Below are 27,028 nucleotides of genomic sequence, written 5' to 3' on the forward strand. Positions count from 1 at the left end.
CTCTTTTGAAAGATATGACAAACTTAACAAGGAGGACACACCCCCTTCGTAAAAATCTACCTGGGGAAGGTTTTTGGTGTGTGTCTGTTAAAACGGTACACGCCTTGCTCTCTCCTATGATTTCATTGTTTGAGGCGAGGAATTTTGTTCTCCTGACGTCGTGGTAAGGTCTGTTAAAACGGGGCTTCAAATACCCATGGTTAAACAATCTCACAATACGTTATATCAAATGAGTAAATGAAACCTATATATTAGAATCATTTTTTTTTACAGATTTTATTCATTTATATCATTTGCATGTTAAAAGGTAATAAACTTATCTTGTTACAGAGTGCTAGACATATAGGCCAAGATCATAGACTGAAATTAACATCACTTACATACCCAGCTGGATCAAGAAAAAAAGGATGATGACCAGTACGCCAAACGGAGTGGGTCAGATTACAATGCAGCAAAGTTAGTCGATAAATAAGTCTTTGTTTGCTGTCCATATACACACTGAACACATAATATACAATATACACTGTACAAGATGAGATGGACACAGTTCATAGAAGAACTCTGCATTCTTACAGAAATGATGCATACTATTTACACGGAGACCACTTCACAAATGTTGGATTTAGCGAGTGTCCACTTTTTCCCCATAAATTAGTAGAGGGGTTCTCCTCTGCACAGCATTAAATCTCTCCACAATTACAGCCACTGCCACTTAGTTGAGTTGAGTTTTGATAAGTTTTACGTGGCCAAGAAGGCAGCGATTACATGCTTATAAGCCAACAATCATGGCATGGATTGCTTTAATTCATCCTTGAAACACTGGATGACTGGGATATAAATGTGGCTTGCCCAATTGGAGCCCCACTGCTGGTACTTAACCTGTTGAGGATGAGTCCTAAGTATACTCGGGCAAGTGTTTATGGGAAATGCGTGTTGTAGCAAAATCCAACTGTCCTCAACAGGTTAACAGACTAATAGTAGGGATATCAGGATTTATAAAACTAGCTTCTGTGGCATTCTCTATCAAGTAGGAATTACAGTGCACATTTTGGGCCCTAAACTGGCACAATAAAGAAGAAATGCTTGCACTGAAAGAAAACTAAACCTTTTGTTGATGTTTAGTTGTTTCATTTTCATCGATGTAATTTTTTTTGAGAAGATGCAAGCTTCAATCTTGGCCAACTTTGCATGGTTTTGTCGAATTGTGAAGAGTTCCGATGAAACTAATAAGCTATCAACAGAGAAAGGGGGACTTTCCAAACACAATATAAGAAACTCAAAACATATCTGTACAAATAAAGGATATTCTAATTTTCTATTCAATAGATGATTACACAAATACCTTTTTAAGCTCATCTGCCACTGGCACAAAATTAATTTTAACATCTCTCTTTCAAGAACCAACAACTTTAATAGTACAACATGAAAATGAGTAGAATTCATTTGTGTTCAAAAAGAAACGATGTGACAATTGTGCATGATTTGAGCTTGCAATGGAAAATGGATGATTTTAGAAAATAAGAGTTAAGTTGTTGGTTTGTTGTTGTGTTTTTCTTTCGGTGGTGTTAATTCTGATAAAAAGCAATAATGTCATTCCGAGTCTAATTAAAATTGGGCATTTACGTTAGGGTATACAGGGGAATCAGGTAGATATTATCCTTTCCACTGCTATATTAATTGCTCATATACACGTTATCATTGGTATATGTTTTAAATATTCTAATGCAAACACACTAAGAGAAACACTTCACTGTAACAATGGGTAGAATTAATTTCTCTATTTCTTCTTCCTTAGAAAGCCACTCGAATGTGCCTCAATTACATTTCATATGCCACAGACCCATAAATATTTGATACATGTGGCACAGTTCAGACATCATAATGGCTGCCAGGTTATTTCATTCTACACTGAAATCACTACCTCCCATCCCCCACCCCCGATCATTAATGTATGGAAATGGATGTAGTAAGTTAAGTTTATCTCCGGCCAACCTTGAGAGATCAATTACATCAATATTTGTTACATTAGCTGCTATACACGGTTTTAAAGTAGATTAGACCAGAGCCGACATGACACAGTCGAATGTAGGATATCAATTGGCTCTAAGTCTCGCCGTACACATTGTCCCACTGCACGGCCGATGAAGAGCACGTATAGCTTGACAGCCAGAGATGTTCATGATAGGCCGTTCGTGGATGGTTCGATGTTTTAGCCAACCAGCGTCCATCACCCAATCTCTCTCTGAGTTCACATCTCTATCCATGAATTCTCTCCCGAGGTGGAAAAAAAAACCCATACTGACACAGCTGTTTACGAGAACTCGGGGAAACACACATCAGGCACTGTCGCACAATCCTGTGGCCACCCTCTCTGTCAGATTCTATTCCCAACCATCGGAGGGCTGGGAATTATTCGGTGTGTGTTCACGTTTCTTTACTCGAGCGAGATGAGCAAACATCATTTGACATTGCTCTTCATTGACGACTTCGGCATGTTCATGTAGACGTTGCTCAGCTTGTTTTTGATGCTGATGAGTGGTTTCTGTGGTATGAAGCTCTTGGTGTCTTTGACGTCGATATAAGCTGACACCCGATTGGTGTCGCCCTCTGTGACTTCCGATATGACCTCCTTGGGGGTCAAGTACGCCGTGTCCATTGTCTTTGCCTTGTCCACGTCTGTCATGGGGAATTTGTTTCGTCCCTGGGTGGACAAGGTCTGTGTGCGCGGCTGCTGTGTGTTGTCCCTGGACAGCTGAAGGTTGTTGGGCTTGAGGCCTGGCTTGGGTCTCAGGTTGGGGGCGCCGCAGCGGGGCACTTTGTAGTAGTGGTGGGCGTGGGCTGGGAGGGACCTGCCGGGACCAACCACATTGCAGGGGTCGGAGTAGCAATTCTGGAGTTGGGTGGCAACTGGTGGCTTGGGAGGGGATCTGGTAGGTGGCTCCGATTGGGTGGAACTCTGATTTAAACATTAGAAGAGAGAGAGAATTACAAGAGTGGTGACATATATTTTACCATCACAATAATACTGTCTAGTACATGTAGTCCTGTATATACTATGAGGCAGCATTTTGAAATGAAGAACACTGTAAAACACAACATTCATTTAGTATCATTGAAAGTTGTTAAAACGTGAAAAAAAAAGCCTGAAAACACGAATACTGATAGATCCAGATACATTCCACCTAGTTCTGTATTGCATGTATATGAATCATTATGCAATCTGTGTATCACTTTCCAAAGAAGTTTGATAGTAAGGCCTTCTCTGTGTATCTGTGTGAGCATATGAATGTGCAAACTCATGATTTCAGCCAGTTATATTAATAAAGTGTTGATGACCCGCTTTCCCCTCTCATGCAGTCAATGGGATAAGTGAACATGACTGATGCAAAACAATGCCATCGACTTTGTGTGATGAAGAGGTGATAAGACCCCCTGTGGTGACTGTGCACCGGCAGATGGGGGGCTCCTGCGAAGTACGGACAGTGACTTTGCCCCATCCGCGAGGGCAGTCTTCAACGAATGCCTTCCTGTCGTCTGAGGTGTACCACATGACACAACAAAATGTCCCCACTAATTATGTCATAATTTGTCATAACCTCTGTGGGAATGATTAGCCAGTAAAAAGCAGTATCAGTGAAGAAAAAAAAAGCAACAGCTATATCTATCTTTCCTGAACACTATCTATACAATAACTACTGAGTCTGTGCTTAATGGCCAGGCAAAATTTGAAAGTCACTAAGTTTTGTTGCCATGATGTCATATGGTCATAATAGTGTGGAATTAAAGTGTCAATGACTTTTCTTCCTGCGTCCCAATTCTTGTCATCCCCTCCCCCACCCCATCCTTCCAATCAAAACAAGATGACAGTTGGAGTCAGAAGCTGTTGAGTTGAGGGAGGAAATGTATACAAAATGAGCATCTGTCTCAAATATCTCAAATCAATTGTTCTACCTCAGCACTGAAATTGAGTAAAGTGAGATGACCGAATGTAAGGCATATGTACAGAGAATTAGTCTGGAGCCTCAGACTTCATCTGATTCTAGCCCAAAATGATGGTGAGGAATGCATCATAAATGGGCTGAAGAATAGACTATATAAAGGCTAAATGTTAAGAAGATAACAAATATGTCAGCCTGCAAAAAGGTGAATCTTTAAATGGGCAGAGGAAGGAGAAAGTAAACTTGTTACATAATTTAAAGTGATAACATCTTCAACTTCGTACAATTTCTGGTGCTTTCAACAGCGAAGTTAAGGATTCAAGTCCATTGCTGCAGCCATAGATTACATATGAGTGTCCCTGTATGAGAAACTGAGGGCAAAGTTGAAAAATCAAAAAAAAAGATTAAAAAATAATTGATTTCTTGTCCCAGTCAAAATTATCTATGGCTGCCACAACAGTAAGTTGTTTTTTTTTTAATGATAAAAAAGAGAATTCTTAATTGATTTTTGCTGTTTCAAGCCGATGAACTTCGAACACACACAGCTTATATACATATAGTATGAATTATAATGAATGTGTAAAGACATATGGCAGGGTACAAATGGAAGCCTTGCCGAAAAGAAAATATATCTGTCGTCTTTAGGGGAAAATTGCTGCTTTTGGGAAAGAAAAAAAAAATGAAGTGCCCTCATCCTCAACTAATAATTTTGCTTTACTTTGACTCATTCCTGCTGCTTCTACTGACCAAGGTGTGCATTTAAAATACCCAGTAAAGGAATGGTCAGCAGGAAACAAAACATTATCATGATTTGAGTTTGCAAATGTGCACCAGAAAATAACCACCTGGCTAGAACCTTTTTCAGGAGGTGAAAGAATTCACTGATATATGTCTGAGTGTGCATGTGTGTGTGTGTGTGTGTGGGGGGGGGGGGGGGGGGGGGGAGGGGTGTAGATGGTATAAGCAAGTTGAACACCTGGATAATGTGAAAAGACACCATACCATATTAATACCAAATATTTCTATTAATATCACTGTTATGCTCTATGATGTCACTGACTGATGAAAAGATATACAGATTCCAGGAATGATGATGTTGATTCATGAATATAATCATATTCTAGAAAGGTCATGAAGAATTTTTCATTCTAACCTTACAGCTGAAGGAAAACTTGCAAGTTGATGTAAATGAGCCAAAATTAGATGCATTTTGGCATCATGATGCAATTTCAAACCAAGCTTTAATAGAAATCTAGCGGTGGATTTGGTTATGTGGTGCATGTGATCGAGTTATCATCCCTAATCATGAATTATTGGGTGCCTGGCTGAGATCAGTAAGCTCTGTTTCGGATACCTGACAGACACAATTTGATGAGTAACTTGTACATCCAAAGTGAATATCATCATCTATTTTGTCACCTGACTTTATCACCTGACAGATCTCCCTGTGTCTGATGCTAGGCTAGATTGAAACATGGGTGTCATGTGATCACCACCTGACAGTTATCATCTGAATTATCTCTTTGTCTGACACAAATCCTCCACGATGGAGATGATTATCAGTTTAGAACATGACTATCAATAATTGTCTTAAATATCATACTTTCTGTGCCAGCTGATGACTGGATAGATACAGTAGCTCTGCAACACTTTGTGATGTCACAATAGCACAATGACATTTGGAAAACTTAAAGAATTTCAAAAATTTTGTACTAACTAGCAATTAGACATCATGCCCTTAACTTGTCACAAGAATTTATAGAGAGGGCAACAAATGAAAGCAACCAAAGCTTTCAAAAGAAATTCATATCCTTTGATAGGACTGTGTGATTTTCCTACAGTTTTTCAGAGTGTTTGACCAATCACATATCTGCATTCAATAATTTGGGAACACATTCCCCTTAAAGGTAGAGTTAATTAGAAGAAATGGAGTCTTGTTCCAGATCTTCTTTTGGCTACATATATGTCATCCTACTTGTGTACCACCTCTCCACCGATTTGAAGATTATTTACTTTTTCCATAACCCTAACTGACCTTCACAATTCTTTCATCGTGGGCTTCCCAGGGTCAACGCGGAAACAATCTCTCTGATTTTTTTTTTTTTTTTGCCCGTCCTTGCAGTTTTCCTGGATTCTTTTGACTTCATCCTGAGAGTAGAGGACAGCTGTTATCAATCTTCACTCACGCCATACCGCCCCTGGGTCCTATGGACAGCCTCATATCCAGGAGGTGATACATCCTGCAACTCAACCTAAGCTCTGCAATGTATGATTTTACCCATATTAATAGGATTTCACTCTTTAAGAAAAAAAAAATTACAAGTGTGCATTTCCTTCTGTGAGTTTTTACGAGATATGTTTAGGCAAACATTTCTATCTTGTATCTTCTGTATGACGCATATGGCTTAATCTCTCAATGTCCTGGAAAGATGAAATTTGCATTTACTTTACTATCCATATATAAATGTTTGAAAGGAAATCTAGCTTTCCTTTAACAGAATGTAAGGCTGTCTTACCTGAGAAACAGTTGATATGAGTGGTATATGTCTTTTATCCAGGGTTGATTTCATATTGTATTTCATGGGGAGAGTATTGTCGTTACCCGGAGACGACCCAAGAACGAGTTCCACATTGTAGGCCTGACTCCGGGCCTTTGAGCGGGCTCTGCAAATAGAAAATTACCATGAGGAAACAGAATAATTGTGTTGCCTTCAACCAAATCAAACTCATTACTGGGCAGTCTCACTGATGTCTTTTTTTCCAAAAAAAAAGTTTAAAAATAGCTAGTGTGAATGAACACTTTGATATGATCACCGGTATTTCTAGGATCAACTGGGAGTCAGGATGAAATTGAGTTTAATTTAAAGTTATCGATGGGAAGTCCCTTCATTACAGGTTGCGGTAAAGACTTTTTGGCCTATGCTTGGACACCTCTGCTCTGTCAATATTGCGGGGAAAAAACTGAAACCCTGTAAGCATAACCACAACCTTTGTATTTCCCAAGAAATATTTCTGCAAACTCCATCCTATAAATGACAAAATAGGGGATCACATATTTGCATGTGCATCCCTCACACTGTGGAAAAAAAACAAGACCTCCTATTATACTTATCGGAATTTTTTACCACAAACCACTTTCAATTCATAATATTCAAAAGCACATCCTTATACATAGATATCTGTCATTTAAGAGCAACTACAATGCAACAGAATATCTGTTATTTAAGTTTCTGAACTTAAGAAAGCTGGTCTATCAGTAGTTAATTTTTCATTGTCTATGTTGGATTGAGGAGTCTGTACACAGACCATCAAAACATTCTTACTTTTACTGGTGCCCCCATGGGATATGATAAGTGAAAGTGCTATACGCATCCCTTCTCTTACCTTCGCCAGTAACAAAGCAGGGCAGTTATAACGAGTACTAGAAAGAGTGGAGCCAGGATGCCAGCCGTTGCTGCGGTGACCGTCTGCATGTTGATGCCTTTTGTGATCCGCTTGTCAGTGAACTGGCATCGATTGCCCGCAAATCCAATCTGACATCTATAATATGAAGACAAAGAACAAGGAAATATTTTTAAACATGTATTACATATATCTACACATCTGTTTAAACATTACAAGATTCATGGTTATTTCTATACAGTAAATCATGATGCAGGTTCATCACAAATTGAGACAAATTGTTAAACCACTAAGAGATATCCATTTATGCAGTATAAACACAGTACTGTGATACAATGCATAGATTTTTCGACTCCTAACTCTGTAAAATACTGCTCTCAATCTCGACTGGATAAGATCTATTATTAGCACTGCGAAGTGATAGTTCTTGGAGGATTAATCAAGGGAGTTTGAGTTTGACACCTGTCCTTGGACAAAGTATACTCCCAAACTAGTAGTATCCCTTTTGCCCAAGGTATTGAAATAGGTACTTGCACTATTAAAAGCAGTATATGATCTGAAAGAACACCGAGTGCAAAATACTGAACATGCTATCCATGGTCAATGACACCACATTAACATCATCTTTATTTCATGTCAGCCATGATACCTGCGTCACTTCTTAGCGAACAGGAGAGAAGGAACAAACAAGATTATTCAGATTTTGAAAAACTTAGGATATGTTTTGAATAACACAGGCACAACTAGAGGCCTGCAATGCTTCAATTTTTTTCTTCCTGACATGTGCACTTTCATCAAAGTCTACTGCCATCTTGACCATGAAAATATTGGGGGGGGGGGGGGGGGGGGGGGCAATGCCATTTCAGGATGAGACCTGTAATATATCAGTTTTTCTTCCTCTTCATGTTTTCTTCAAAGGCCATCCCCACTTTGACCTTGATGTTGTTAACTGCTGGAAGTTGACTGCAAGGCAAGAGCTTCTATGAGATGTGCAGTAGCAAAACATAACCGCGACTCTCATACAGAAATAAACTCGGCATCAGTTGGAATAGCCATTGCCTGGTTATCTTCTCCCTGCGATTGCTTTCAAGGGCACAACAGGACATTATCATTAAAAGAAAAAAAGAATTAACCAGTTCCTTCCTTGAGTATCTTGAAGATCAGTGCAAACAATTCAGGAGAATGATGGGTTATTCAGGGCATCTTTTCTTTTATTGACGAACCAGGGGCCTGGCCATTTTAATTTTGTTCAAGTCTATAAACACGTCCTGCATATTCTTAGAAATGTTATATTGTAATGTCTAAACATGAAACTAAGTGGAAATGTTGAGTCTTACAAAAAGACTACATGAGGAGGATGAAGGCTTAAACTTTGAAGTTCCTATGATTATGAAAGAGAGACAGCATCTATGGCTCTTACTAGTTATTCAAAGAGCAATTTTTAATACCAAACCAGAAACAAAAACAAAACACACGCCCAAGTTACTAATTATGGGTCATATAAAGTCTTATATCTAGGAAAAACATAGTGTGATAAAAGGCAGGTTGTGAGATCATCGAAAAGAAGGATGAAACAGTTTATGCAAGAGAATAAAAACATCATCGCCCCACTTACAAACAAACAACTAATGGTGATCTCACTGTAAGCTACCATGTCAAGAATCCCATAGGAAGATTTCTGGTAGCATACTGGAAGTTGAATTAGATACCATATGTGGTGTTAGATTTAGGAGTTTCTCAGTCAAATTCACTGACCTGAGGCAGTTTAATTTACTTTTATTTCCCTGCTGGGGTATAAACCCATGAGTGATAACACAGAAAAAAAAAAGAAAAGCCAACAGAGGACAGTACACTTGCAGGGTATAGTTAAAGCAAGATTAAAGTAAGGGTTTTGCTCATCTGTTTTGTATTCTCTTCAAATCAAAAGCATGAACTAAGTATAGGAAACTATGATCAAAGACGTATAGCTTCAAACATTGTAAACTTATTAATGGGATCAGCCTCCAAAGGCCAATGGCCTACTGCTGATTTCCACCACTATTACTCACATTGTTATGTCAATATCCATCACACACTTTTCAACTATGACTATGTACTTACCTGAAATAATTTTGGTATGTATATACTGTATATGATGTATATATATACTGTATATTTTAATTGATTGTCTCTCTGTATGTTCTTAACTGAATTTGAGGAAATAAACTTGAATTGAATTGGATGACAATGAGGCACAAGGTGGGCAGTAGAGCCATATAAAACTAGAAGCATTTGTGGCATGAACTTTTGCCAACTGGAGCCGACGGCCTTGTCTGCATCACCAAACTTTCGCGAAATGTCAACCATGAAAAAATTTACAAGTATACTACATATCCTGGATTGCATAGAGAAAAACTGCCACATGCATTTTACTTTCCAGAATCATGGCTTCTCTTGAAATTTGCAAGAGTTGTTCAGTACAAGTTTCAAGATGAGCCTTGTGTATTCTCACTGAGTTGTGGACACTTGAAATAACCTCAGCTAAAATATTCCATTCATGCTACCAGTGTAAGTGGAACTTGAGTTTGCAGGTGGAGAGGCAAATTTATACTTTGTTCCAAAGATTGGTGAAAGAATTGATATGATTCTATAATTTTGCTTCATGTCAAGAATGTGAGTTTAACAAGCAAAAAATCCCTATTTTTTAGTGAATAAGAAAAATTAACAAGAGAAAAAAACACAAATAGGAAAACTGCAATCAACCTAGCCTAAGTCGAATCTATTCAGACTGAAGAAATAGCTTCAACTTACAGAAGACTAGACTTATGAGGGATTAAAGGGATGGTACAGTATTGGCGGAGATGAGAATTGGGCTTTTAACTTTTTGTGAGATACCAAGAAAACACTTATGATATAGTACAGAGCATACCATTTTAAAGTGAAAACTAAGTTTCGGTCAGTGCTTGAGAACCCGTCTAGCACCATTTCATTTTTTCTTGCAATATATCGAAAGAGTCTACTAAGAAACTTACCTGGCCTGTTTGCCGGAATGATGAGTCGGTTTGGAGTATTTTGAGAAAAATAATAATAGTAGGAAAACCGACTTTTATTCCAGAAGGCTCCAGACTAACTCGGTCTCGGGAAAAATTCGACCCTACTTCAGACAATTCACACGCAGTTCGTGATCGCCACATTCTACTGGCCACTGCATAATACCAAATGAGGCCTAACTGAATGGACAGGAAAGTGCGTGCTAACGTAATCCTGTGCAAAACAAAACAAAAATGACAGCGTGCGGTCCTCAGTTGCTGGGACGCGCGGTCTTTGGAGTTTTTGTTGTTGTTTATCAAGCGCCTTTGATTGTTTTAGAGGTGCTTGATAGGCGCACACTAATTTTGCATGCGCGCAAAAGAGGTTTTTGATGCGTGCGTTGTAACAACTCGGACCATTACTGCGAGTAGCCAGAACACGAAGTGCTAGTTTATACAGGCCGCTCCCATAGGACAACACTGTACAATCAGAGGGACAACCATTAATTACAACTCATCCCGCCGTCAAAGCGAAGCCGAGTTATCCCCGAGTCCGAGTTTAGCCTGACCCCGTTCGGGTAAGTACTGAGACTGAACCTTTTTGGTTAATATTTCGCATTTTTGTCGTTACCCATCGAATATCTTGTTATAACATCGTTATCCTGCACATTTTCTAAGCATACGTTTACATTTGGGAGCGAAATTTGACAACTTTTGCAGGCGTACCAGAACTTTGTTTGGGCTTTAAGAGGAATTCAAAGTTTATTTGATGAAAATCGGGTTTGGAATGACTGAAACATCAACTCAGAAATGATCAATTTCTGTAACAAGGTAGATCATTTATGAAAAAAAAAAAGATGCACAGGCGCTCTTCTCTCTCTCTCTTTTTTTTTAAATGATGAAACAAGTTATTCAAGATCAAAGCCTGTTTCCTTTTCTCTTACATGGGGGATTCATTTTTTAGCTGTTTGAAATATTTATAGCACACTGTTGTTTCAAATTGATATGTGTATTAACCATGCATTGGGATATTGAGGCTAAAAAAAAGAAGAAAAAAAAATAAAAATAAGGGGAAAAAATGGTGGCCCCCTCGCTTGTGCGATCTTTGAAACAGCGCAACGAGGATATGTACTGACACCCATCTGAAACAAGGCTGAGGAAATTAAACCTGACATGGGGGTTACATCATCGTGGGTCAAACATAGTCGAGGAAGTTTTTCAGTTTTTGCCTCGATCTTGCCTATCAAAGAGGGGAGCCGGCTTGCCTAGACTACAAACATCACCATGTAATTGGAGATCTCAATGACGATTACCAGGGCAATGTATGATAACAAATATCACATGGCTCAAGACAACATTTTGAGTACAGTATAAACGCTGGTAAGACGGCATCTTAACAGTTGGTGATGTCTCGATGTAGGAAGGTGATTTGGGTATCTATAAGAGCTTTTATGTGATATTGTATATAATGTTTGCAGCTAATCATTAAAATTTCACCAAGCTTTCTGACAGTGAATTAAAGATGCAAGCTCCTACAAATATCCATGCTTTCACTAGCGAAAAACTGAATGAATAAACAATGAATTGTGAACAGTTTCAATGCCCATTTTAGGACTAAGGCTTAATCCACATGTTTGAACTTTCAAAACTGCTACTGGCTCCTAGGTACAGTAATCTGAACATACATAGAGGTATTCTTCGTTGAAATTTAGGTATCATATGGTATCATATGGTGATATATTTGTCCACTGTAATTCAGGCTAGCTTTATTGAAGCAAAACACTTTAATAGGCTGTAACATGGCATTTTATAGTACCAGAATCTTTTCTCGAGTACAAATTTTGACAAATATACAAAATTTGACAGCGTAATGTGTGCCGTATAGTGTGCAGAGACCCAGCAAATTACAATGCCTTTTCCCTCTCTGATTAACACGCAATTTGTGACCCGCTACAACAAAATGATCCTAAAGTCGGGCGAGGTCAATTATTTGAAAATTGCATGGTATAATTTCCTAATCTTTCTGCTTTAAATTGATATACAACACATCTTATAGAAATAATTGGCTGCGGAGATATCGATGTTTAAAAGAGAGCATGTCGAGACGTCTGGGAAATCACTGTTTCGAGAGAAGCACCCTAAAAGTTTTCCTCGCGACGCAATCGCGATCAAGGGACACGCAAGTCAGTTTTCACCTCCGGACAATAGAAGGCAAGCCCTAGCAACTCCCGAAATGCTCATTCAAGCACAGCGTCGGCGGTCTCCTCATCGACCAATCAGTGACCAGGATGCCAGGAGAAGCGGCTGGGCATAGCGTACCCCGCCTGCACGCACCAGTCGACTGGGCAGTGGGCAGTCGACTGGGCTTCACGCTTCGGTTAGCGGCAAGCAGCAAACTGACCAATGAGATCACTCTGGTCGTTGTTAGGGGCAGAGCCTATCTGTGGCGCTCAATCCAAATTTTGGAACCAGTTTCTGCTTCGTTGAAATGCCAAAAAACATGGCCCAGAAAAACGCTATTTTTTGGTCTTTCCTTTCACCATTTTGCTTCAAAATTTCGACAGATGATAGAAGATATGTCAGACTACAATAATATGTCAAAATCAGAAAATCGTAAGTTTTGACCAATTTTGATGCTCTGACTTCAAACTCGATTTTCACGGCTTCGACCGTGCGCGACTTTAGGACCCTTTTGTTGTAGCGGGTCACATTTATATTGAGATGACTTTTATATCATGATGATGTTGAAGGCATAAGAAAGACGAAGCTCTATGATACTGGCCAGGATTATTTGAAACTCATAGTTTAAACCCTGAAAGAGAAATATGAAATTTGACCCTAATCAAATAATGTCTTTCTGTTTATTACCCCTAATTATTTTTTTCAATAAGATTTATTTAGAAAGTGATCCCCTTAACTTGTTGAGAACGTGTTCCGAGTATACTCTGGCAAGTGTCTATGGAAAATGTGTGTTGTAGCAAAATCAGTCCTTCCTCAACGGGTTAAAGTGATATGACTTCTTCACATCCAAACAGGACTGACTGAAATTGCTCTTTTGAGACTGAGACAGAAACACATAACCCTATCCTCTTTCCATCTCTTGATTTTTCTTCTTCTTCTTCTTCTTTATGGTGTTTCTTTTCTAGCAAAAAATGTGAGCATGAGTCAGGGGCAGAGCATGGGACCACTAATCACATCACCTTGAGGGAGAGAGGATGGGGGAGAGAGAGAGCGTGGGGGGAGGAGGAGGGAAGGAGTCCAGGAGGAGTGGGCGTCTCCCCAATCTCTTTATGGAGCAAGGGATTGATGCTGGGGGCTTTGTCCACTTGCTCCACGTCACATTGGGGGGGGGGGGGAATGGAGGAGGAGGAGGAGGAGGAGGAGGAGGAGGGGGTAGGGAGGGAGGCACTACACAAATAGGATCAAAGCCACATCCTGCCACACTGCTCTGAGCAGAAAGACACTGCTTTTCATCTATTTTTAGAATTCTCAAGAGTTTACAATTTATGACAAAAGCACCTGCCACTGAACCCTACAAACTCTCAACCTAAACATCCTATTCACACTCATCTGATACTAACAATTTCTGAAAATTCATATGTGCAATTCAACACACACACAAAAATTACTAGGTAATTCTTGTGCGCAGACAAAAAAAAAAAAAAAAGATTGTAAACTCTCACAATATGCATGGCAATGGTGATGGCATGGCAAAACTGGTCTGGCTTCCTTTTTTTGTTGTTGTTGCTATGTATAAGTCTTTCAACGCTTTGCCCCATGTGGCATCTGATGTATTGATGGCATTTGAATAGACAACAACTTCTTTTCAAAAATCTCACAATGCAATTTATCACACTCTTTGTTTTTTAAGTCTGTGGCACACTTGGGTGCCCTGTGTCATTGTTCAGGCAGGCAGAGGCGGGAGATTCAGAGCCCTTCATATGTGCAACCAAGTGTTCATTATACATGAATGTTGGCAATTATAGAACTTAATTTCCTCATCACAATGCAAAGACCATAACTTCTATCTGTGAATGCATCTGAAGTCTGGTGAGGACTACTTTAATTACAATCTAACTCTCCTGGTCTTTCATACACGACATGGAAAATCTAGTGTAAAATCTATGCATGAATTTTCTGTGAAGATATTTCATTTTGATGGTAGATTTCATTCCTGCCTGTAGATTTAATGTTCAATGGTAGCAGATGAAATCCATGTAAGTTTTGCAGTGACATTGGAGAGATAGACGATGTAGTATGTTTTTTTGTGTGTCATTTCAGTCACAGTTTGTATCAATGGTCCTGCATATGATAAATAGATATGTGACGACTAATCTTTCCTTTTAAGAATTTGGTATAAATGAGCACAGATAACTCTTTCATACAATCACTTATGTTTCATTAATGGTGGACTAGAAACCCCTACATCTTCAAGGTCAATCTGTCATTTTTCTTTACTTTTTTCCTTTAAATATTCATACATTTTGTTTTCATTTCATTTCAATTTCAGTGTGCCTCTATTCATATCTTTTTTTCAATGAAAATTTGTAGACTCTACTCAGCAAAGTTATCTACAGGAATGTGGGGGAGACGTGATATTGTGAAGATTACATAATCATGACAGTGCAGTCACCTATAAAGTTCACCCTGCCATGATGTACAATGTGAGTCCGCTGAGACCATGAACCTGAATTGCTTTCCACATTATGAGCCACGTGAGAAGGTTCAGCAACATTGCAACCTAGTTTGATGTTAGGGTCCCTCTGCCTCACGCTCTCAAGAGGTTCCCACACACCAGCCTTGATTGGTTGTAAATTGATGTCTTCTCAGTCAGGGGTGCCCTGGGCATTGAGGTGTGAGGTGACCGACCCTGAACCCACATTTTCTCCGGACCAAGGCTAGGAAGGGTTCATTACTTCATATGGCAGGCAGAACTAGTGCAATAGTGCACTAGCTGGTAGTCTACTTCTTCAGACTTCAATAATTCCATGCCTTCAATAACACAGGGACCACCGAAACAATTCATGTCCTACCAGTGTCGATTAAATTATCTTTCAGGTAGGTTTTGTTCTCATAAATTTATCTCAGCATGAATCAGGAATGTGAATACCAGGTATGCAGTGTATGTAGACATTGGGAAATGGTATTTATTATATCAAAGCTACTATAAACATCATTTTTCTTTGACAGCTTGGTGAAAGATCATAGCCAAGAAGTCCCTACAACACAAATGATGGCATGAAGGTAACACATGACATACAACTGTACCAGTATATGCATGAAAGAATGCACACTGTATTGATATCTCCGGAAACAGGTCGCTGCTAATAAACACTAAGTACCGGAACTTTTGGTGAAAAGGATCATCCTCCCCTGCGGGGCTAGGAGTTCGCCCCATGGCTCCAGTCAGTCAGAAATATTAATTGTGTAGACCGATCATGGTGTCAATGAGACAACTCAATTAGACGCCGCCCTCTAATTTTGGTGGCTGGAGGCTGGGGTGGTCATTGAGAAGGCTGTAGGGAGAGGGGGAAGGGGAGGAGGAATGCTGGAGGAGCGGAGGGATGGGTACTGGAAACCCCCGGCGTTGATCACCATAATTGATGGCCTTCCTCGCTTGCCGCCACTCTGTCATATTCTGCTAACGAGTCACAAACCTTTATTTGTGCTCGTTATTTCAGTCTACAGTTTTCTATTTTCACTGCCATTTTCTACCTCGTAAAGTGTATAGTCAGATATTTGCTTCCATCCTGGCATTATACTTTCAGGGCATGGCAATCTACTATGAGAACTGTGGTGGCAAAACATTTCCTTCAAAACTCCAGCTGTGTCCTCTCTTGATAAAGTTTTCAAAAACCACTAAACGCAAATGTAAGACAATTCCTTTTTTAATTGTTTCAGGTGGCAAAGTGTGCTTCACAGTTACGGTAATCTTTATCCTGGATAGATCTGACTTTCAAAATGATCAGGGTGGACAATTGCCCTTTACTGGTGGTCAATGGAATGTGGCATAGGGAAGCAAACAAATAAACAAATATAAAAAAATGAGAATGTTACAGGTTGCAAGCTATCATTATCCCATGGTTTATGCATTAAAAGGCAGTTTGAGGTTAATACAGAGGTGTGAATATCATATTAAGGTTGAGAGCCTTTTTTGTATACAGCCAAAAAAAAAAAAGAAGTCTAAAGATGGCTATACTTACTCGCATGAGGGTTTCTCCAGAGCCTTGAGGTAGGTACATTTTCCTCCATTGAGACAAAAATACTTGTAGGCCAGTGGACAAACCCCAAAGTGACCAGGGGGCCTACGTGGTGTGGCCCCTGGTCCATGAGTAGCATCCCCCAGGTGGCTCCCACCGTGTGGGTCTCGGGTGGTGAAGTGGGAAGCTGGGCGTACGGTGGGCGGAGTTAGGGTACTCCGGACCGGAAACAAGAGGAACGTCATGGCACTGACGGACGCTGTGGCAGCGTCTGTTGTCGTGGAGACGATGCTGGGTGTGGTTGCTTGATGAGGAGTTTGCGAAGAGGTGGTGGCTGATGGAGAATGAACAGTGGGGGTACTGCCAGTCAATGACGAAGTGGCAGAGGAGGGGGAGAATCCGGGTGTTGCTATGGCAAATTCATCCTTGATGGCAGGTGATGGAGAAGGTGGCGAGGAGGATGATGCTCTTTCAGTAAAGATAATGTCAGGTGCACCAATCAGCTCCTGGGGACTGGTCGTCGGTGCTGGAGGCACAAAAATTTTGAAAAGAAATACAAGAAAGATAGGCACAGGTTCTTTGTTTTAATTTCTTGGTAGACCTGTATATAAGGTGCAGCTTACATTTGCAGAATAGCAGAATCTTGCAATTTGAGACATATATTTTTTTTTTTAGCTACAAGATCATATCTCCTTGAAGATGATACAAATTCATAGTTTAATTTTAGAGAATTTAAGGGCTTGTTTATCTCTTCCAATGCTGAATGCACTATCTCACATGTCAACAAGGAAAATTCATTTGAATGATGCAGAGTCTTTCAAGGTAAAACTTGGTCACAAATACTGACATGCTCAAGAAAAAGTCATGTAGTTTTATTTGGCGAATGGAGATGGGAAAAAAACTCATGATGAATCACATTTCCATAATACTCAGGGACACAGACCATTTGCCAATTAATATCAAATTAAGTGGACAAGTACTGTGTCTGCAAGAATTCACTCACTAGCCCACAGAATGGACCTTGCGAAGCAGGTCCACACTCAGACGACGCAAACACAGACTAAGTTTTTCATTCTAGGATCAAGAATATCCCCATTGAAAAAGAGAAAAAAAAAAGAAGAAAAGGTATGTTGAGGGGTGTAAAATGATCACGATAGTTTTTCAAAAAAAAAAAAAGCAAAAAGATAGTCTGCTAACAACCATTGCACCAAAAAAAAAAAAAAAATGCAAAACCCCAAAACTAAGTCTAACAATTATACAGCAATGAAGAAGGGAAATCTATCTTGCAGCCACAAAAACAACAATAGACGATATACAAGAAACCATTCCCTCCCCCCTATAAAAAGAAAGTAAATTTAATAAAATAAAAAATACAGATTACACAGAACACCTTTACCCTATAATCTTTCCTTTCTAATTTGATTCATGTCAGTTGACATTGGTTTGTTTGATTTTGTTTTATGTCGGTTTGTAGCTTTCTTAATTCATTATTTGCTGTCTTATGTATTTTTCTGAGGGTCCTATATGGTACAAGCTTAATTTGCTTTTTAGTGAGACCCTCCATTTCCATTCCCATCCTTAATAAACTTGTACTATATGCATATGCATAGATACAATTATGTTTTCTTTATTTGTTATTCATTTTCACATGTAGTTTGTTTGTTTGCAATTATTACAAATATGTTCTGCCTATACATTGCATACAATTTCTCTGTTTACTTGATGGAAATGAAAATAAATTTGAACTTTGAACTTGTCAAACTCCTCATACATGTATATTCTTGTCAGCATATAGAACAGAATATGAGCTTGCATATCTCAACATCAAATCTAACTGTTGGGACACGCATGCGGGATTCACGCATATTTGTGGACATTACAACATGCCGCATCTACTATGTCTTCACAAATTTCCACATTCCTGTACCCCCTGAATGAAGGAAACACCACAAGGTAAGAGCTTGTCATCAGCTTACCCATCCAACCTTACACTGACTTCAAGGTACAATATGTTTTGCCTATAAAGTGATTTCGACAAACAAACCTCAAAGAGCGTACAAAAGACAGAACGTATGTGGTTTCTGTGGTTGTGAGGATGAAACATCTAAAGATTGAAAAATATTGTGATATCTGTCCTTTAGCTCTCTCTAAAAAAAATGAAATAAAAGGATTTTTGATTTCCTAGAGAAAGTGACAGCCACCACTTCCTTACTCTAAACGAGCCAGCATACATATCAACCCCCTACCTACATTCCTAAGCCAGCTACCCTCCTCTAATCTTAGCTCACACATCCACTCATCAATCGCTAATTTGTGGAAGCATTCAACACTCCTCCAACTAGTAGCACAGTGGAAGCTGATATTTCCTTGCACAACTTCTTCCCCTTCTCCCCCTTCTCCCCCCTCCATCCCCCCTTGATTCCCACTCCTGATGGTGTAACCCCTTCCAGTATTCCGAGAGATGATCATTCATACTCTGTTTGTTTTCATGATCCTGGATACGAATTAAAGGTAAAGTGGGGGAGATCTGTGTCGACATGAAATTATTCAATTTCCTCCAGGTAACACAGATTTTAAAGCTGATATCGCAACATCTTGTTGATGACATGGCTCTGGGATTTCAGGTAGGTGAAAAGATGAAAATAGAACACATTGCATCCCTCAATAAATATCATATCCTGTTGAAGATGTATCACAAAACATTTTCTCTCTAAAAAATTTCCCCAGAGAGCTGCATGGCTTCTAGTCTGCATACTTTCCCTTTTTTGTCAGTGTACTTGTCACAGCGTTGGAATTTCATAGAGTGGTAAGTTGTATTTCGTAACATACACTGAAGTATTAGATTCAATCAAAGATATTTCTCGAATCATCTTTGCAAAGTGCAAGAGAAATTGCTTTTCAATTTTGTTCGTTTCTTTGTATGAATGTCCTGGAAGAGTTTGAACCTTGCAAGTCCTTAGCTTTTTCACCACCTTCAGCTATAGCAACTACTTAAGAATGATGAATGAACAATTTTTGATAGGCGGGGTAATCCTCTATAAAGGCCAACATTTGAATTATTTCTATTTCAAGTGAAATCACTTTGGAACATAACAAAAAGACTTATAAAAGTGATAGAAACATCAAGACCAAAGACCTAGAGCCATTCAAAGTGCTAGGATGCTAGATGATCTCTACAACAACAACAACAACAACAAAAGAGAAAGGGGGACTTTAATATCTCAATAAAGTTTGGCCTCATACATACATAAACCAACAAACATGGAACAGTGTGCGCGTATCACAGGATTTGACTTAAAATAACCACGGAGAGTAGTCGAGTGAAGTGGGGCGTATCTATCAGTGGGGGGATGCCGAAAAGCCGCTATCTGCTTCCATCAACTGGTCCGCCACATTAGCTGCCCGCCAGAGTGATGGGCTGCGAAAGGTGAGAGCGTGCAATCGAGTCACCTGCCAACCCCGTTAGGAAGGGGGGCTCTTGTGCCCACTAGTGGCTGCGACGAGACAGATGCAGTAATTACTCATGACTCCCCAATCAGATGCCGGCCCTGCCCTCGTATCTCTAAGGAATACAAACAAAACACCTCAGCTGGACCCGTGTTGCCCCCCTCAAATTACTCACTGGTAGTTAATGCCACAGGGTGTTTTCATCCTTCCCCCTTCTGTCTTGTTCTGCTTTTGTGATTCCCCCCTAATGAAAAAGCCCCACCCATTTTCATCCACACCAAGCAATACTGTCAAGGCCGTCAGAAGAATATCATCTGTGATCGACTCTGTCATTTTCATACAGAAGTCTAGGATTAATCACATCCACATCAAGCAAAAAAAATCGGTTGAGCTAGGACACTACCGGTGTCAGGCACTATCTTGAGATCCCTCCCCTTGGGAAGTCCATACAATGAAAAAAAAATGGATTTATTTTAAACCAAACCCCTGTCACTTTTCTAGAATTCCATAGACATTGTAAGTAATATATGTGACACTGCACCTCAAAACAACCAAAAAGTCGCCAGACATGAATTTTTAGTTAAGACCATATTCTGAAAGAACAGACTTTAAGCTTTAAAATGATGTATAACTCAAATCAAATGGACTCTCCTAACCTATCTAAATATTGGAAAGAACGCACAAACTCAGGAAAAGTGTGAACTGAGAAAAGAGGCTCTGAAGTACAGTGTCTATTGAAGCGCTTAATCTTTACCAAACCGTGCTGGCTGTGCGATGAATGGGACAAATAACAGGAAGTAAACCACCAGAGTAACAACAATGAAGAGATTATTAGATTAAACTGAAATTAAGCACGCCTCATTAACACATTCTGTCCATGATTAATGCCAACTTTCAAAGCAGTAGCACTATCCTTTCAAAAGTTATTAGAGTTGAAAGTGAAGAGTGGACAAGGTTTTTAAGAAATGAAAAAGGGATTCTAAAGACACACCTAATCACACTATTCTACCAAAAGTGTTCGAGATAAACTGCTAAAAAAACACACTTTCCTGCCCGTTTTATGATACCAAATTTTAGCATAATGTAAAAGAAGACCCGCTCTTTCAGAAAATATGAAAAAGTCAAGTTCGGCTAGGTTGACCCATTTCACTTATTTTCAGTCCTCACGCAAAATCAGTGTGTGCGACTTTATGTTCGTTTTGAGGTGCACGGTCACATATGTAGGTGTCAGTAATGGCACGTGTAAAATGTATCCTCCTGCAAACTTGAAGATTTCATCCCGAAACAAAGAAAGGGATTCCTTGATAGTAACCCAAGGAGCATAGCACAACTCTCAAAAAATCTACTGATTAACTTGTTTGATACTTTCTAATCTAAACTGTTTGGTCTCAGGTTTTACACAAAATGCATACTTCTGACAAACATTGATACATGCTTTTGAAAGAAAGTTATGAAGACGATGTGAAAACTGAATACCCACAGTATTGCTCACTGCGATGATGATACTATGGAGGGAGGGAAGAATGGAAAACCCAAAGTGATCATGAAAAATTCAAGATTCAATTGGCCTGCAAATTTGCGTCAAGATCAGCTATCTACTCTAGATAAGAACCCATTGAAAAGTCTTTTAAGTCCAGGTTTCAGTGGATGAACTGTGTCTACTTGTCCATGGGGTGTGGAATGACAGACTTCCTTTTGGTAATATGAAACGATAATGAATTTATACCTGATATACCCAACATGACACAAATATCACATCACAATCATCCACTATTTATGCAGAACAATATCATCTTGACAGTGATTGTAAAGCTGATCCTGTACTCTAGTGAGAAAAAAAAAATCTGCAAGTACAACTGAAGATGTAAAGTTTTTTTTAATGTATATATTCAGAATTAATTCACTGCAGAAACAGATACCAGGTGCAACACACATTAACTCTATTGGGATTTACCCAGTTCTCTGCGGCAATGAGTTGAGATGTCAAAAATCTGACAGCCCCCAGATCGAATGACTATTAAATTTAATTTTAAAAAACAGACAGAAAATAACATTCCAGCCTAGAAGACATTTAACTCTGAATTTTGCTTGACAAAGTCTCAAAACACTAACACACAGCCTTCTTTGGGGAAATAAAAAGGAGAGAGAGAAAAAAAAAAGTGGAGAAGATTTTAAATAGCACCCCCGTTCGAGAGTGAACCCTGCCCAGCAGATGACAGTCGACCAAAAAACGGCAAGGCAAACTGGATTAGGGCCACTAATCCCTTTGATTGGCACTGCCACCAGGCATTCCCCCCTTTTGCCGGCGATGTCATCTAATCCCACCCCCCATGCTTCCCTCTCATGGGAGAGGTGACGTTACCCGAGGAACCAGGGAACATCTCTGACATCCTGGCCCTCCGTTCACCTGAGCCCAAAAACTGCTCTAAAAATATGATTTCCTGAAGAAAAAAAATATCAAAAACTTGCCGCGATCCATTGAGAAAACATTTTTGTACACATGAAGTTATATTCACAAAATCCACAGGGGGGGGGGGGGGGGAGGATGCCAGTAAATGTTTTATGCAATACATTTGTATGCAAAATACAGGAGTGCAAAAATAATACAGATGAAGAGAATACAGAGAATAGATGAATTGACTGCAAGAACACCCCAGAAGACAGGATAAAATAAAGTGAATCTCACAAGTTTAACAAATCATTTGATGAAAGACTCTTGCTATATCATTCTTCTTTTTTTTTATGGTCAGTGATTTTTTTTTTTTAATGAAATCCAACCAAAATTATAAAAGTTATCACTATCCAAATGCCATTAAAGCCAACCAACAAGATGCCCTTGGTATCTCAAAATAGCCATTGTTGTCTCATGACCTTGACAGGGTTTGTTATGAGTAGTACCCCTAATGTTAATTGGTACCTAAACTGTTACTAATTTTGCTCCCATCTTTTTTTTTTTCTATAAAGAGACAACTCTCTGTGACCCGACGGATGGTACAAAATTATGGATGTGTATTCTCATTCAAAGTCTGTAATGCAATTTCTGTATCAAAATCGCATTTTCAATTAGTCATTTTCTGTACACACACAGACATACAAGAATTACGCCAAAGAGATATAAACCTAGGTAAATGATTACGAAGACAAAAATAAACGGCCAATAAGAGTCCATACGAAATGAGATGCTGATATTCAAATAATCAAAGGATTTCTATTATTTGTCAATTTCTTTTTTCTCTCTATTACAACTGCTGTATTACGTCAATGCTTTCATTCCCAACAACTTCCTCACTCTTGTGCATATTTGTGAGTGCCTTTGCAGATGGTGCTTCAACATGCATAGCCCAAAATGTGATATCCACACAAGTTTTTGTAGGCTGGGCACATGCGATATAAAAGAGGTACAAATGTAGGATATTTTGCTATATGTGTTTTTTTTTCCGTTTTTTTTATGGGGGGGGGGGGAGGTACTTTCTTTACTGAGTTCATGCACATATCTGCTATGCTGTTATAGTTGTTGGATGTCATTACAGCCGATGCATTAATAACAGACCTCGAAAACTGCTAAACCACTAATTTGTGAAGTGTAAAAAAAAAACACCCAATCCATTTTTCTTTGCACCAATCAACCCCCTAAGCCAATCCCCACAACATGGCAAATTAACGAGATTAAAAAACATGGCATGTTCAAGGTTAGCTAGCATATAGAAAGACTGCATTACGAAAAAAAAAGTCGAACAACAATGCAATGAAACAAAATAAAACACTGAAGTAAGCTAAGTGAAAATAGACTGCAAGGATCCATGACAAAAATATCAGATATGGGATAATTCAGATGCAAAAATTAGGATGGGGAGGAAACACTTGTTACATGAACTCTTTGGGGGAAGTGTTCAGGGACAGCACTAGCCTGAGCACATGACATGCAATAACATGGCCTGTTCTCTGTGTGTTTTGCGTATACTGCAAACATGCAACACATAGATGACAAAATTTTAAAGAGCACTCTACTCTCACATTTTCATTCCTTTCTCTACCCCTTAAACACCTACAGCTGCCCCTTCCATAACTCACTGAATGGCCCATGGTTGCCTTTACGTATGTTTGTCTGTATGTCTTTAATGTTGTTGTGAGAAAATGATTTCTCTGTCCACTTCACAATATCCCTGCTAACCTCACTAAAGACATGACCAATATCGAAGTTTAAAAAATAGAAGAATCAAACTAACAAACCAACAGCAAGCACACCCTGCTGAGTAAGATGAGCTTTGTGTTGGTATTGTTTTTTTTTTTAATTCTTGGGATCAAGACATTACACAGTCATGTGGTACATATAACAAGTAAAAAATATTTGTGTGCTTTTATTTTCGTGCTAGTTTCTGGTCACACAAAATGTGTGAAAATTTCCACACCAAAAAAATGTCTTGCTTTACAGGATACTTGTCGCAGTAATCTGATAAAACTCACAAGTCATTAGAATAGTTTGCTGCACAGTTCAATGACACATACACTGTATGAAGGGGAATTATAGAGGATGAACATCATTTGTCATTGCTCAGCTATATAGTGACCCCACTGTATCAAACACTCACTGTAACCATGACATTCAACCTTTGCAGCTACCATGGCAACAACTGGAAATCCAGGAGTCTAATTGACTGTTGTTATGACTGTTGCAATCTTAGAGTTGTACCCATTTGCATTATTTACTTTTTTAGGCCTTCTTGTTTTGTTTTGTTGTTTTTGTTCTTTTTAGTTTTCTTTTTTAATTCTTATTTGAAACCTTTGCCCTTTGCAGGTGAAATTTAGTGAATCTGTGACTTTCACCTATGAACTGACAGAAGGTGAGAAAGACTTTATTAAGTCAATTATTTTGTTTTGTTTTGTTTTTGCTTTGGTGGGTTTGATAATGACTGCGTATATGTATGTGTGTACTATTAAGATTTGTATGTCACAATGTAGAAAGACATTTGATTTTCAGTGCTTTTCAGAGGACACATTTGTTTAAAAAAAAGGAAAAAGAGGTAGAATACACGTGTACCAATGTATCTACAAAATAATTACCGGGGGTAAATTATAGAGCTATATAAAAACTGGCGAGACAATCACCATAGTACACCTAGGATTTTACTTTCATCAAGTCAATGAAAAACAGATTTATATTTGGAATATTTTTGGTTTTGTGGATGGAGGTCATACATGTGTCTGCAGTGTCTTATGTACAGAATAAGTTGGTGTCCAATTGAATGATTCCATCCACATGTTATTGGCTTATGATCTATCTGAATTATGCATCATTTGTGAACTTGTCTGGAAGGAGACCAGTTCAAACTCATATGAGTGAGATGTGTCAACATCAATTAAAAGTGAGCACGATAAAATTGCTTGTCATGGTTCCTCTGCCGAGGTTGGTATAGGAGACGGAAGGTATAGAAACTTGCTCATTTTAGTACGTTACGGGTACAGGACTGAAGCGAGCCACCCGGTGGGCTATTAAGGTTGTGTTTGGGGGAGGAAACGTAACAAATGGTAGTGTGTTCTGACGCGTGGCCAACCTCCCCATTGGCTGAATCATACCATTAATTAGCCGGGGTATTGGCAAGTTAATTATAGGATGGGCCTAAAAGGGGGTCATTTTCACACCTTTGCTGGGGCACGCATTGATAATTGGGAAGGGAACTAATGTCGAAGGAAGTATTGAACAATTCAATCACTGTGGCAAAGGTGTGACCAGACTCTCAAACACTCTGCTACATCTGCACTTAAAAAGACTGAAAGATGTGTTTGTACTCTACTTGTTTAAAAACATACATGTACCAACTGATGAGGTTATAACTACACAGATTTTATGTGCTGTTTTTATCTGTGCTATCAAGAGAACATTGTTTATTTTGCTGTGTTTTTATTTTTGCAAATTTCCTGAATCAACTGATGTTTATTTTATTTTGATTACATTGTTATGCATAGTTGAGTACATTCCTATAGAAATTGCACAATACAAATTTACAATTATTCCTATTATTATATTGTGACTATGCCAAGTTAACAACTCGCAAGTATATTGCCATCTGTAATGCACATGCAGTGTACACGATAAGCCAAGGTGGAATCACTAAGTTTTCTTCTGAAGAGGGATAATATCTATGTCTCATTTCATCACTTTGGTTCTTGAGCACGAATGTGATTACTTGCCAAATTGTCTTACTTGCCAAATTGTCTTATACATCCCAAATTGCCAAAAACCATACTCCCAAAATGCATTTGTATATGGTGTATACAGTACTGATTCTTTCTGTGATTTCTACATTCATGTTAGAGATGTGACTGATGTGTATTTATTGGAAAATGTGTGGAAAATCTGCATATGAATAAACTCATGATCTATAATTTCATAATGAAAATTAAACAAATCCCTGAAGTTTGGTTTTCTTTAAACTCTTGTCTTTCTTTTCTCTGGTATCCAGAGTCATGAAAAATATTGCATTATTGTGGATGTCCTTATACTTCTACAAAAAAACAAAACCCAACAACACACATATACTGATGAGTCAAAGAAATATTATCACTTTCATCACCACTGGTGACTTGTTTGCATACAGTATCGATAACAGTCTGAGATGTGTGGCTCAAGAGGCTTCAATGTTGGATTTAAAGAGATCTGAGGGAAAGCTTGACACATTTCCTCATGAATCATGGTGAAGGTCTGAATAATTTTTGGAGGATTTGGGGAAATAATGCAGGACTCTGGAGACCCATTGCATCGAAAAAGAAAATCACTGTAGAAAAACCTCAACTAAATCTATGCCACGCAGGAAATCTGAACTGGGTTATCACAAGGAGATATCAATAATCATATTTAATGATGGAAACATGGAAATCACATTCTGGAGTTGATTTGTTGACATGTCATGGGAAGAATAATTCCCTACCATCTGTCAACGGGAGGAACGAGGCGGATATTGTGGGAAGACTGCACATATCATGAAATCAAATGTTCCCTTCTGGCCCGAGAACCCAGCACGAAATCATTGGAGTG

At 38.9% G+C, this 27,028-nt stretch overlaps 1 protein-coding gene across 1 annotated transcript in view; it reads right to left on the minus strand.

The window, feature by feature from the left end:
- Nucleotides 1-2,458: 2,458 nt before the first annotated feature.
- The window catches only part of LOC139726009 (low-density lipoprotein receptor-related protein 2-like), a 64,882-nt gene continuing 40,312 nt past the window's right edge, over nucleotides 2,459-27,028 (minus strand). The window contains exons 13-16 of the mRNA XM_071637089.1: nucleotides 16,552-17,074; nucleotides 7,323-7,478; nucleotides 6,455-6,602; nucleotides 2,459-2,956 (exon numbers count right to left, since the gene is read on the minus strand). Of these exons, the coding sequence (XP_071493190.1) occupies nucleotides 2,459-2,956; nucleotides 6,455-6,602; nucleotides 7,323-7,478; nucleotides 16,552-17,074 (1,325 nt within the window). The remainder of the gene's footprint in view (nucleotides 2,957-6,454; nucleotides 6,603-7,322; nucleotides 7,479-16,551; nucleotides 17,075-27,028) is intronic.

This window comes from Diadema antillarum, unplaced genomic scaffold (assembly GCF_040938485.1).
Source record: "Diadema antillarum isolate AM-2024a unplaced genomic scaffold, OU_Dant_1.0 seq00000070_RagTag, whole genome shotgun sequence".
Classification (NCBI taxonomy): domain Eukaryota; kingdom Metazoa; phylum Echinodermata; class Echinoidea; order Diadematoida; family Diadematidae; genus Diadema; species Diadema antillarum.